General features: G+C 44.1%; 2 protein-coding genes across 2 annotated transcripts in view; both read right to left on the reverse strand.

Moving 5' to 3' along the window:
• LOC118832597 (transmembrane protein 182-like) overlaps positions 1–8,765 on the reverse strand; it is a gene marked incomplete in the record, with an annotated part of 57,727 nt that extends 48,962 nt beyond the window's left edge. Inside the window, 2 exon segments of the mRNA XM_036739895.1 lie at positions 6,025–6,066; positions 7,365–8,765. Coding sequence (XP_036595790.1) covers positions 6,025–6,066; positions 7,365–7,394 — 72 coding nt within the window.
• A 668-nt stretch (positions 8,766–9,433) lies between these two features.
• Positions 9,434–14,685, reverse strand: part of LOC118832468 (sodium/hydrogen exchanger 2-like) — a 110,590-nt gene continuing 105,338 nt past the window's right edge. The window contains exon 12 of the mRNA XM_036739780.1: positions 9,434–11,752. Within this exon, the coding sequence (XP_036595675.1) occupies positions 11,622–11,752 (131 nt within the window). The 3' untranslated portion in view covers positions 9,434–11,621. The remainder of the gene's footprint in view (positions 11,753–14,685) is intronic.

Here is a 14,685-nt window from a genome sequence, read left to right on the forward strand (position 1 = left end):
CAGCTATCACAGAGAGGAGAAGTATCGGCTGATAATGGCAGCTCAGATTTAGAGAGGGCTTCATGGTTTGCAAAGCACTTTGCCTGCCCACTTATCTAACTAAAGCTGCTTCCTTTCCCCTCTCCAAAGCCACCCTCTGTTTCAGTGTCACTACTGGCCACCTTCACTGGATATCCTGGTACGGAGGGGAAACCCCTCCGGAGACTTCCCTTTCAGGTCCTGGCTGCAGGAGAGAATGGTTTTTCACTAACAATGGGAGAGTAGGTCTCCTTCAGAGCCCAAGGGTGTTGATAGCATGTTGTGTGTATGTATAAATGTATGTACATATAACACATTCATATAGTGCTTACTATGTGTCAGGCACTGTGCTCAAGGCTTTATGATTATTATGTCATTGAATCCTCGCAACAACCCTGGGAGGTAGCTGCTATTATTATCCCCATTTTAGAGATGAGAAAACTGAGGCAAAGTGCCTTGCCCCAGCCACGTAGCTAGTGTCTGAGGTGAAATTTGGACTCAAGGCTGACTCCAGGCCCAGCACTCTTATCTACTGTGCAACCTAGCTGCCTCTGACTGAATGGTGGAGGCTCAGAAACTAGGTTCTATTCCAATGCTCACAAGCTGTTAATTATCACCTACCTCACATGCTGTGGTGAGGTTCAAATGAAATAATTTAAAGTACTATCTAAATATGAGCTATTATTATTATTATAACATGCCTGAAGGATAAAGTGAGGCTGCTGACTCTGCACAGCCCTCCCTCACTTAATTCCAATTCACTTGCATGGTATGGCATCACCTCCCTGACATCATGGTCCCCTCTCTGAGAACGAAGGACAAAAAACAACCTCGCTGAGTAGAAGCACTCCCCCCACTGAGGACCCAACTGGAACTGGCCAGTTAGGCAACACAGCTCCTTTCTTTTCTTTTCTTTTTTTCTTTTCTTTCCTTTTCTCTGTCCACATAGCATATCATACCCTTACCTGAAGGTGCTATGCCCAAAGGAATGGAAATTTTGATCTCTGAAACTTTCTTTTTTCCTTAAAGACCACACCTTAAATCCAAATCACTCTGGCTCTCGCAGATTGGCCATCAATAGGTCCCAGGCCAAACCCCACTTAGTCAAGGTGTGGGCCCTGATTCACAGCGAATGTAAATAGCAATTGTTTCTGTTTTGGCCAGAAACCCTGAGGGTCTTCACCTCCCAGACTGATTTTTTTGACTAGGTAAAAGAAGCCAGTCTCTGCCTCATTTCTTACTTAACCTTAATCACTGAATGGGTACTGTCTCAGTCGAACTGAGACCTGTCAAAGACCTTAGCTTAAAAAAAAGGTCAAGGTCTCCCACTACATCCAGGGCCATCTCCAGTCGTCCTGATCTATACCTCACCACCGGACCCAGATGGCTCTGGAGGAGAGAGTGAGGCTGCTGACTTTGCACAGCCTTCCCTCACTTAAATCCAATTCACTTGCATATCATGGCATCACCTCCCTGATGTCGAAGTCCTCTTCAAGAATGAAGGACAAACGGCAACAACACAGCTTCAATATTCAAGAAACATTCATTTCTGGTTAATGACCTTACAAATCTCATTGAATATCCATTAATAGTACTAATCACAGAAAAAGCAATCAACTTGCTTCCTCTCTTCTCATGGACAATAATGAATGAAGGTCTCTAGGACTTTTTCCAAGACTCTCAAAGTACTGAATGGCTAAACCAATCCTCACAGCAATGTCTATACTCTGTTCTCTGACTCTGTGAGCTTGGCAAGTCCACTGGATTGACAAGAAATGAAACCAGTACACAATTTCACACCGCTAATGATGGGCAACAGACCAGACTGAATGCCCCTGGTGTTAATTTAAGCCATTCTACCATCAAATTGTTTCACTATGAGAAGAAAACTTGGATGCCAGTTCGTCTCTTCCCAGAGAAATTTTAGATGAGTCCAAGTGGGCTCTCTAAACAGACACCAGACTTCACGGTTACACGTCATCAAGATGAATCTGGAAAACGTTATTAGTGAAAAGGCCCAAATGCATCTGAAATGCCTTGTGGTCCAGGCTGTCCAGCCAGAGCTTTCACTGCAGACCTTAGGATAGTGAGAGGGCAATAGAAAGTAGCAGGGTTGCCAAATGAGGGTGGATGATCTCACCTTATCCTTGGTGCATTCACTCATCATTTTCAAAATTCTCTTCAGGTTTCTGTCACAATTATGGCATCTTTCCTTGATCCCACTAGGTGAGCAGCTCAGATACTCCTCTCATCCATTCCACCACTCCAGGTTTGGAGTCTGTTAAGCGAGGAAGTGAAGGTAGTTCATGTTTTCTCTCAATTGCCCTTCCCCCCTCCAGCTCATTTTCATTGAGCACCCTTTTTCCTAGGCACTGGTAGTCTCCTAATATTAAAAGGATCAGAGAACAGCTTCTGGAACACTAGTTTAATAATAATAATAATAACTTTCATTTCTATAGCACCTACTATGTGCCAGGCACTGTGCTTGAGCACTTTACAAATATCTCATTTGATCCTCACCAATTTGATCCTCTGAGGTGGGTGCTATTATTACTCTCATCTTATAGATCCTCTGTGGAGTATTTATGGAATGGCGTGGATGGGAATGGCCTAGGATGAGGCGTGGATGAGATGTGATCCACAGTGGTAGATGGGTACCTATTCCAAAGAGACCATGGGAACGTCACAGCATCTAAGTATCTCCCAAGTCAATACTGCCTCCTAATCCAAGTCTCCTGAGTTTTGTTTGGTTTTCTTTATTTTCTCTTCTCCTGTATAATAGTCAGTAATTCAACAAGCTTTTATTAAGCACATATTATGTGTCAGGAACAGTCCTAAGCACTAAAGATAGAAAGAAAGACAAAAGACAGTCCCTGCTCTTAAGCAGCTCACACCCTCAATGGGAAGAAAACAAACAAGATATGTGCAGGATAAATTGGTGGATGGTCTCAGAGGGAAGGCACTCAAATTTTAGAGGAGCAGGAAAGGCTTCTTGTAAAAGGAAGCCAGGGAAACCAAGAGGCAGAGATGAGGAAAGAGAGAGTTCTAGGCATGAGGGACAGCCAGTGAAAAGGCTCTGAGTCAGTAGATGGAAATGTCACGTTCAAGAAGGAATATCTGGAGGGTAGAAGGTATAAGAAGACTGGAAACATAAGGAGAAGTCAGGTTCTGAATAGTTTTAAAAGTCAAACAGTGGATATTATTTGATCCTGGAGAAATGAATGTTTAACAAAGTGGGAATTATTTACCAATCAGCTATTTGTGTAGTCAGACCACTGACCCGTTAGAGTACAGAGCAAAATCAACCCAAAGTTAAAAGAAAGAACAAAGATGAGAACATATGGTGCCTAATTAAAATAGTTCCAATCTAACCTTTTTAAACAAGCCCTTGATAAGCTAAAAAAAAATGAGAAGGAGAAAAGGCAACATATCAACACAGACCATCACCATTTTCTATAAAGGTCTAGCCAATGACAAGGCCAAAAGAACCTAGAAACCAGTGAAGCCAGCAAACAGTTGATCTTTGCCAAACAGAGAGATATAACATCCAAGGGCAACATCAGTTTAGGCCATCAGTTCATTTGTAAAAATCTGCAGAATAGTGGAACATTGTTAGTAGTATCCCCTCATAAGTCGATGAGAAATAGTAGAGAGGGAAAACAAGCCTGCAGAAAGCTTGGTACAAGACCCAATTAAGTCAGATCATTCTAAAGCATTGGAGAATAAAAACAGAAGCACAACAAATGTGAAAAATAGAAAAGATATGTCAATATTTTGATAATAAACCCTTTTCTCCATCAATGACAGAAGAGTTACTACATTTGGATTCCAATATTACAGTCCCCACTGTGCTCAATGAGGAAGTTGCAATGGAAAAAACCCAGAAAGGCAGCTGGGCCAGACCAAAAATACCCAGAGGATGTCAGTGCTAGAAGGGACATATTTTGAAGGCCATCGGTCAATCAATCATGAAGATATCTGAAAGAGGGAATGACATTAAAAGACTGAAAAAAATCATGAATGACATTGCTACTTTTTACAAAAAGCAATTCAAAATGGCAGACAGGGAAGCAGCCAGTGAAGATGAGAGTTTACTTGTGGGTCACTCCAAGGAAAAGTGATTAGAGAGTTTGCAGAACTGTCTCTTAGAGTGAGGGGGGAAAAGGATGGCACGTGTTCTAGGTCAAAGTTTGGCCCAAATAGCAATCCTCCAGCCCACTGGAAAAGCATACAAGCTGGCTGGCAAAACTCAGACTCTTCTTGCAACATCCTTGGAGGTGAAGTACCCAGGGAAGGCCATACACATGCCATACCTATACATACTATGTCTACATGTACAGTGTTTACATATACCATGCCTATACATACCATGCCTGACACATACCATGCCTACACGTACAATGTCTGACACACAACTCTGATGGAAAACATTGACAGTGGCTCACTCCAGCAGCTTTTTCTAATCACACGGTAGAACTGCTTTCACATGGTTTCTCTCCTAGAAATCTTTGCTAAGCAAAGGCATCGGTGATTAAGAAGCTCCAGAATGAAGACTGAATCCCTCCTCTCCTCCCTTCCCCTCCCTGCGGGATGTTTCTGGTAAGCTCCTTTGAAGACTGAGCAGTGAGGTGTGACTTTAGGAAAGGAGATGGTGTCCCAGGCATCTTGATGAAGTGGTCACTTTGTTTTTTTGAGAACTGTGATTTTTTGAAAGAAGATAAATAATAGCTGCTTGAGAAAGGGATTTCTCCCACTTTGAGGGAGCATATTTTCTTTTCTTTGTGGAAGTAGATTCCATTGCCTTGTTCAAGACATCAGTACAGTCCAAGTTACACTAGGTTCTTGATGTTTTTTTTTAATGTTCTACCATATGCTCAAGCTGGGCAACATATACTTTCAAACCATCCCCCTCCTTTGCCTTGCTCTGGTTTCAGCTCATTTTCATAGCCAGGTAGAGGACTGTTTTCAGTTTCATATATTATTTATTTTCCATAATCATCTAACTCCTGTTTCTTTTCATCTACTCATTCTTGAAGCAACTGCCATTCTACCCACAGCAAATTTCCCCATGGCCTTTTTATCCTGGATCTTGACGGAGCTCTGCACAGCCATTCTCTACCATCGTAACAAGAGAGGAGGGAAGGAAAAGAGGAGAGGAAAGTGGAGAGAGAGGAGACAGGTGAGGAGGGATAGAGAGAAAGAGAAAGGAGACAGAGAGAGAAACAGAGACAAAGAGAGTTGGAGAGGGATAGAGACAGAGACACAGAAGAGAGAAACAGAGAAAGAGACAGAGTCAGAGAGAGATTCAGAGAGAAAAAGAGAGACAAACAGAAAGATAGAGAAACAGAGGAGGAGGAGGAAGAGGAGAGAGGGAAAGGGAGGGGGAGGGGAGGAGGGGGGGGGAGAGAGAGAGAGAGAGGGAGAGAGAGAGAGAGAGAGAGAGAGAGAGAGACTTTCTAAGCAATCTCTCTGAACTTTTCAGGGAATCCAACCATTAAAATAGACTTCCACGAAACCATGGACGTGAAACAACTGCACAGTGCTAGCATGAAACCACGTATGCCTGAAACAATTTTTAAAGGATGAAAACCCTGCCAAAAATGCATTCTCCATGCTCCAGCCCAAGCATTTAGCAGTTCTCCTCCAGCTGTAAAGTTTTTGAAGACCACCAACAATGGGTCCTCACAAAGCCACTTCGAAGTTTCTGAGTCAATATTCCGATTTAGGGTTGTGTTAGGGCCACAAACCAGCTGGAAAATACTTCCCCAAACTCTCAGCCAATTCATAAGACTTTGCCCCCTCATAAAAATATTTATTTTTAATCTCAACTATAACTTTCACAAGGTGAAGTTAGGGGCAAAGTGAATCACTGGAAAACCACGTAAAGAATCAGGTCTGCTTGGCAGATTGTGACATGAGAAATGAGCTTGAAAAGCAAGCATTGAATTCTGGGAAAAGCTCACAATGAAAGAGGTTCCCATGTCATCGTTATAAAAGCTTCCTCACCTGGTGCTGGTTCAGAGTTTCGTGGAAAAACACCCCAAAGTGCTGTTTCAAGAGAAAACATGAAAAGATACATTAAGCTTAATTCATTAATATTGCTGCCACCACCACCACCTCCAAAATGAGAAAAGCACAATTAATGGTCAAAATCCCATAATAAGAAATTGCTGTATGACCAAAAAGAATAATATTAATAACCAAGGTAGTGGCCTACTTATGTCAAGTAACTGGATGAAAACAAAATTCTTAGGAAGCCAAAAAATGTAGAGTCCTTTGGAATCCATAAGATTTGATCTTTTAGACAAAATTTTGGGGCTTGAAGGACCCCTAGCTTAGCCTGTCCTTTTATAAGTGGGGAAATGGATATCCAGAGACTTGCCTAAGGTGGCCCAGCTAATTAACAGCAGTAGGAAAGGAGAATGGAGACATGAATGATATAGCATTTATGAGCAATCAAGAAGGAGAAGAGCCATGCCATCCTTGTATTCTCCCTTTTCCTGGCACTTGGTCCTCCCTCCCACTCTCGGAGTTTTTGTCTAAATTAGTCCATATGCATTTGCAGGGCCTACACTCAAGGTCCTTCCCTCCAGGAAGCTCCTCTAATGAATGGGAACCATTTCCTTCCCTCTTCCCCCTCCCACCACCATCATGGTCCCTGACTCATTGATGTACCTTGGTACATTCTGCATTACTGTGGTTGCCTTTAAGGTCTCTCTTGTTAAAGGCAAAGGTACTGCAGACGGGTGACACTACATCTTTATATCCAATATATTTAGAATTACCCATGGGGACTCAATATGTAGAGTCAAGTGGCAGTCTGACTTGATTTATTTCTTGGGCTCCCCACTGCCATCTTTCTCTGGTGCCTCACTGTGGTGTCTGGGTGCCCCTGAGCAATTAGAGAGTGCAAACTCTGGCAAGGTCTTCACCGAGCTGGAAGAGCTGCATGTCTGTTGTTGAAGGACTAGTCTAACAAAGTGCGGAGAGGCTCATCCCTCAAGGGTCAGCAACCACAATTTGTGAAAACGCACAGAAACTCCTGTACACCATTTACTGAAGTGTGGAGGCTTTGGGAAACCTGGGCTCAGCCCTGGTAGACGGATGGCCCCTACCCTTACAGCCCCAGATTCGCCAAGTAACTAAAGCCAAGTGCAAAGGACCAGGTATCATGTAAACGGCATCCAAACTTACAGTTCTCGGGGGCAGCTAGGTGGTGCAGTGAGTAGAGCACTGGCCCTGGAGTTGGGATCAGACACTTGACACATACTAGCTGTGTGACCTTGGGCAAGTCACTTAACCCCAACTGCCCTGCCAAAAAACAAAAAAAACAAAAACAAACTTACAGTTCTCAAGGTGCTGACATCCCGGCCCATCTCACCACCACTGCCAACCAGGAAGCAAGACCTCCTTCCTCCTCAAGATCACATATCCAGGCATGGAGATCTCTCGAAGCATCAACGAGAAATGGGGAGAGAAAAGAGTGTGTTCTAGTCTGAGAAATAAATTATGTGGCTGGCTGGGTGCCACCTGAGGGTGCTAAGAGAAGGCCTTTAATGCAAAGGCACCCACAAGGAGAACATGGAGGCTTACACAGCACCCGGAAATGGCCTGCCTATTCTACAACCAGCCTCCAGAGTCCCACAAGCCTCCTTGAACTGTGATTCGAGTCAATCTCATGATGCAGCTCTTGGTCTAGCATAGTAGACTTTGGCGTTCCAGCATCATAGGTTATGACAGATGAGAAGAGGGACTGAAAGGCTTTGAGTATTCAAGTAACTATTGAAGCAAAAGCATTACAGCAAGGCAGGGGAACCAGGACCCCTATAACTGCAATTCTGAACACAGTGACCTAGTTCCACAAAGTAGTGAGCTGGCTTAGTGCAAGGAAATTTAGCAGAACTTAATGTACATAATGACTTAATTAACAATTAACCCTTATGTTTATACAATACTTTAAAATTACACAGCATATTCATATACATTTCCTTGTGTGGGCCCCACAACAACCCTGTGAGGTAGGTACTACAAGGGATTACTCTGCTCAATGCCCAGAGAGGGAAACTAAGGCTCAGCACAGAGATGTTGAGTGTTACCCATGGTTATACAACTAATAAGGGGTAAAGCCAGGATTCACCAAACAGAGGAGCAGTGTGGCGTAGGGGAAAAGGCATGTTAATCGTCATTTGTACACCATCTACTCTAGGCCAGGCACTGTGCTGAGTGCTAGAAAGAATACTGGATTGGGGTGGAGGGTCCTGCTGGCTCCATCCCTTCCTACTTCTGTGACCTGGGGCAAGTCACAACCTCTTCGGACCCTGTTTGGTTTTCCCCTCCCCCACCACTGGTGAAATGAGAGGCTTAGAGTAGATCCATGCTTCCATTCCTTTTTAAACTAGAGCTTATGAATCTCAGATCAGGAAGGGAACTCGAAGCTGGCCAGGCCAGCCTGTCCCTGGCTGTGCCGCCCCTGCCCCACAGCCCTTCCAGGTGCTCATCTGGTCTTTGCTTGAAGACCTGGAGTGAGGGGAAACCCACTACCTCCTCAAATGGCCCACTCCTCTCTAGGGCCAGCTTTAATTTTTTCCTTATAGCAAACCCAAGTCCACTTCTCCTCAATGTCAACTCACTGCTCCTAGGTTGGCCTTCAATGCCAGGTCTTCTAATGGCATCATCAGTTCATTCTCATTCTCTCTCTCTCTCCTCTTTCTCTACCACACATACACTCTCTCTCCCCTCTATCACACACTCTCTCTCTCTCTCTCTCTCTCTCTCTCTGTCCCTTCTCTCTCTCTCTCTCTCTCTCTCTCACACACACACACACACACACACACACACACACACACACACAACCTGATTATGACAAGAGAATTGTCTCTGGCTTCCACACTATAAATGATAAAGGTTCAAACAAAATTAACTGTAAAGTCTTAGAAAATGCTAAGGTTTAATTAATCAGAAACAGAATTATCCATCTACCTTAGGGATGAAAAGTTTTTTAAAGTCCCTGCCTATGTTAATGTACATAATGACTAAGTGGAAGAGGTTGAGGAAGGGTCTCTGATGGGAAAGAATTGGAAGAGGCAGCTCCAAAGCTGTGTGATCCTGGGCAAGTCACTCCACCTCTAGGAGCCTTAGTTTTCCCATCTGTACAATGAGGCCAATGGACTGGATGGCCTCGAATGTCCTTCCAGCTCTGAATCCATGATCCTCTGGAAAAGGAGAACAATCTTGGCTCCAGAGAACCAAAGAGACCTACTTCTCTCTGCCAGGAAGACCAGAGGTACAGAATGGTGCACACGCTGTCAGACATGTTCACTAGGAAGGTTGGTTTTGTAGAGAAGATTTTCTTTGTTACAAAGGAAGAAAGGCAGGGTATGGGGCAATGAGACTGGTATAAAAAAAAACCCACACATGCCAGAAGAATTCATCATTTTATCAGTTTAGGGAACTCCCCTCAAACAATGCAGAACATAATGGCCTATGTTGCCCATAGGCCTGGAAAGTTGACTGTGGCATAGAGAAGTTAAATAAATGACTGGCCCAGGGTCACACAGCTAGTGTTTGAGGTAGGATTTGAACTCAGGTCTTGATTCCAAATCTAGCACTCTACTTACTATAAAAGAAATAAAAGCATACAAAGAACTAGGAAACTGTACCATCCCTCCCTGGCTGGATAGAAGAAGAGGCCAGAGGAAAACAAGGTGAAGGATACAGGCTAGAGGAGATAGTACTCATACTCTTACAATTCGGGCCAGTTCAAGGCATAGTGGAAAGAACCATGAAAGTGGAGTAACAAGACCTAGTTTAAACCCCAATTCTGCCATTTTCTAACCTATGTGACCTTGGAACAGTCACCTAGGGCCTCAGTTTCCCCATTTGTAAAATGAGTGAGTTGCCCTCTCGATCTGTGGATCTCTTACTCTGAGAGGGGATGAGCAGCACAGACCTCTTTTCTTCCTTCCCTACCCTGGAAATTCATGATTTGGAAAAGAAGAAAATCCATTTGCTGCCAGACTTTTCCAGCTCTGAGAACCCTGCCAAGACTCAAACTTAGAAGTCAGTCCCATAATTCAGTTGACTCAGAATTAAAGTTAGAAGGGACCTTAGTCCAACCTGCTCATTTTACAGATGAAGAAACTGAGGCTCAGAGAAGTAAAGCCAAATAGCTGACAAGGGGAAAATGCAGGGTTTGAACTCAGATTTCCGTGCTCCCAGGCCAGGACTCTTCTCTATTCTATCACATTACATCCCCTAGAGTTAGGACAGATTTGGCTCCTCGCTTCCAAAGCTTTAAGGTGATGATTAAAAGGAAGAATAAATAATGCAGTGGGTCAAATGGAAGCCAAGTTTGGATGATGATGACACTGTACAATGAGGATGTTCAAATCAAACATGCTTTGGCTAAAGCTTCCCCAAAATGGGGAACACGGATATCTGTACACACAGCGAGGCTGAAGGTAGAAGACGACAAAGTGTCCCGTGTAGGAACGAAGGGGTAGAGGTCATTTAGAAGCACAGATGGAAGGGACTTCAAATGTCACCTCATCCAGTCCCCTCATTTCACGGATGAGGAAACAAAGTCAAAAGAGGTAAGGGACTTTGCCCAAGGCCGCACAGCTGGTGAGTGTCAAAGAGGGGACTTAAACCCAGATCCTCCAACTCTGTTCCTGGGCCTCATTCTGCTGCACCATTCCGGCCACAGGCTTGAAGGCCCAATGCAATGTCCAGCAGCATGTTTCTAAGATGACTGTGAAGGCATCTGGCCCAGAAGATCACAGCCCTCCCCCAGCAGCGGTGCGCCAAAGTTCTCACTGTTTTTGCGATTCGGACATCAGGACAGCCATGGAGGGGAGGTGCTACTGTCATCCTCATTAAAGAAAGAGAGCTTGGTAACTAAACATGGTCTCAAAGCCAGGAAATAGCAAAGGCATGATTGAAACCCAGGTCTCTCCTGACTCCAACACCAGTACTATTTCCTACAACAACGCTGTGCCTTTTCCTACATTTTAAATGACGTGGCTTTCCCAGTTCTCGTAGACTGCTGAGAGTATCCTCTTCTTTGTTGGAAGTCTGTAAGACACTTCTATTCTCTGGCCTTCAGAGAACCTCACTGACCTTTCCTCTTGAGTTTTTATTTGGCAAACTTAATGCCATCTTCCTTAAGCCTTTTCGGAGCTCTCCCTGTCTGATTATATATTTTGAAATTTAAAGTTCCAAATGGAACACTGAATTCCAATAAAGGCCCACGTGATGCTGAGAAGCAGAGATAGGCTGCTCATCATGGTTGGCAGCTGCGAGGGAAGCCCATGACGTCATTTTCCCACAGATGTAGAAGATTACATCTGTGTGAATGTCTTCTTGGGAGCTTCAACATCCCATTTTATTTTTAATGAGATATAGCAACTCTATAACATTGTAAGTTACAGACACATTGTCAACCTGCATCAGTGAAGGGAGCTTCCACACACTTGGTGAAATTACCAGTCCTGACCTTGTTTCTGCAAAAAAAAAAAAAAACAAAAAAAACTATGTGCTGCATAATTGGGTAAATAAGTAAGCAACAGTTCCATGGCACTAAAGGTGATCCCAAAGCTTGATCCTTATAATCTTTGGTCTTGGTCTGTTTCTTCTTCATCAACCCACTCCATGCCACTGAACTTCGGAAGAGTGATGTGGCATGTTGACTTGGATCGGCTGCATTTCACATCAGGAACTGCTCTAGGATCCCCTACTGGAAAGCAGAGGAAAGGGATACCCATTAGACCTGCTGTTCTCAAGTCTCTCCCGGAATGATAAAGAATGAAAGCAAGTCTGGAAGAGATCACAGCATGTCAGTGTTGGAAGGGACCTCAGAGGTCATTGAGCCCAACCCATGTCCCAACTTTTCTACCATATCCCTGGTTTGAAGATCCCCAGTGGCAAGGAACCCACTGCCTCTGAAGGCAGCCCATTGCACTTGTGGCTAACAGACTTCTTCCTAACATCAAGCCTCTGAGATCTCTTCATTTTGCCAACTGTACCTAGCTGGGGGTTGGAGAGAAGGCAAATGAGGAAGGAAGGGGCACTTCTGCCTTTCCCCAGGTAGGATAGAAGACAGTAACTGCTGCAAGGGCCCATGTCAAGAACAAAAAAAAACAGCTGCCAGAACTGCTATTGGCTCCTGCCTCTGGCTAGTGCTCAAAAAGATGACTGAGGAAATAGCCATAAAGTATCTGGGGTCCCTCCAAAGAAAATCCTGTTAAGAACAGATGAGAGTCTAAAGAGTTTACAAAGAAGCTTGCCCAGTACCTGAGTAGAAATATCAGCAATAACAGCAAAACAAACCCCTGCTGAACAGCTCACAAGACCTGAAATAGGTCATCTCATCTGAGGAGAGCATGGGCTTTGCAAACACTCCTTGGTAGCCACAGCAGAATACAACCACCCATTGGGCAGGCATCAATAAATATACATAGCGGACTCTTACCCATGCTTTAAGTGACAATACAGGGTCACTTGTATGATAACCCAGAGGGGTGTGGGAGAAGTAGGGTCTGAGCAAGATTATACTTCCATCCTTTGAGGGATCCATGATTGCAGAGAAGGCTGCCTCTAATGGTGCAAACTGCAACCCATCCACACCACTCTTCCTCCTCCTCCTCCTATTAGCTAATATTACTATAACGCCTACTATGTGACAGGCAGCATGCTAAGCACTTTATAATCATTGTATCATTCGATCCTCACAACAACCCCACGAGGTAGATGCTACTGTTATCCTCATTTAACAATTCAGGCAGAGTTAGTTAAGTACCTTGTCCAGGGTCACACAGATATTAAATGTCTAAGACCAAGTTTGAACTCAGATCTTCCTGACTCCAGGTGTCCAGTGTCCTATCAACTGTACCACCCAGCTTCCCATAACTATTCATGAGCAATTTTTGTCTGTGTCTTCTGGTAAATGTTCTGTAGAAGACTGAGGCAACAGATGTAGTGGGGGCCTCCTTCTAGGTCTTTTAACGTTGCCAATGGGACAGGCTGGCTACTCGTTGGTTATCCCACACAGCTGGCCCATCTCCTTTTCCCTTTATCTCTCTGGTCATTTTCTGAATGACACTCATATGTGCATTTCTTATACACCCCCACCCACTACATAGCTCTCCATAGAGCCGTTTGGGTCACCTGCAACTTTAATTCTTTGGAAACTGTGATATTCCGTTATTCACCTCCATACAGCAGTGGAAGGAGAATACTGATGTTATAAAAAGACAGAGAAGTATGGGATAATTAAAAGCACTATTCGGCTCACTTTCTTCTTCCTACTTAATGCTGGGCTCAACTAATTGTCCACCCACAATATTGTACTCTTACATACTTTCTCTCTGGCCATCTAGCTGCCATGGCTCAGTGGGTAGAGTGCTGGACCTGGAGTCAGGAAGACCTGAGTTCAAATCTGGCCTCAGACAATTACTAGCTATGTGACCCTGGGCAAGTAATTTAACCTCTGTTTGCTTTAACACACTGGAGAGGAAATGGCAAACTAGTCCAGTATCTTTGCCAAGAAAACCCCAAATGGGGTCACGAAGAGTCAGACACGACTGAACAACACCACGCACACATATATAAATGTATGTATGTATGTTGTGCTTATGTGTATACATAGACATAGACATAGAGATAGACACACACTAATGGATTAGCTCTGAGTTATCCAGCCAATTGTATATCAGGGAAATTCTTTATCCACTTGGATAAACTCTTTTTGAGCAATCATGGCTCTCATTTAAAGGTCACTCCAATGTTTGGAAGCTGATACAAACAGTACAATGTCATCCTCAAATAAGCAGAGCTGAACAACCTCACCATCAACCAGAAATCCATCTTCCATTTAGACACTGCACTAGACATTTTCCACGAGGGCAGCAAATCCCTCTGGTGAGCACGTTTCCCTGTTTGATGCCTTGCTTGATATTAGTGATCAGAGAGTGGTCAAAAACGGTGAGCTCTGTTAGCTAGCTTTCAAGGAGTCTGCCATCTGCGTGAGAGGCACCCTGGTGTAGGAGAGCCTTCCAGGCAGCACTGGGGCCTCACCAAATCCACTGCCTTTTTACAGTGAACAATCAGCATGATGGGAAGGTGTGTTTTGGACCTCTTTCGGCCAACTGTGTGACTGTGGAGATGTGGTTTGCTTCAGAATGTCAGTCGTGAACACCTGCCCATTCATCTCTCATACCTTTGGCAAGGATGTAAGATTACATTATTATATAAGATAAAATCTGCATTATGGAAGGAATAAGATTCTAAATCCTCTAAACAAGAGAGATGGGTAGGGGATGCCTCCCCAACCACCCACCACCTACTTCATGTCCTCTATTTCTTCATATTAAAGGGAATCATCTCAAACCAAAGAGCTCACTGGTCTGCAGAAGGCTTTCTGAATCCACCTTTCAAATGCTAGGCATGGGAGGGTTCTGCAGAGCAGTGAGAACACTTCATTGCAGGCACTTGTTCCTCACTCCACATATCTGGGCCCCCTTTGGCACCATGGGGATCTTCTCCCACCTAAAATGTCTCATCAGGAAAGAATCCCCTGCTGAGATCTTGCCAAGAGACAGACAGGATAGAGTTAGCTGACAAGGAAGTGAAGCTTCCCAGGTCTCTTCACATGAGAGGTGAGAAGGACAA

Source organism: Trichosurus vulpecula, chromosome X (assembly GCF_011100635.1).
Source record: "Trichosurus vulpecula isolate mTriVul1 chromosome X, mTriVul1.pri, whole genome shotgun sequence".
Taxonomy (NCBI): Eukaryota; Metazoa; Chordata; class Mammalia; order Diprotodontia; family Phalangeridae; genus Trichosurus; species Trichosurus vulpecula.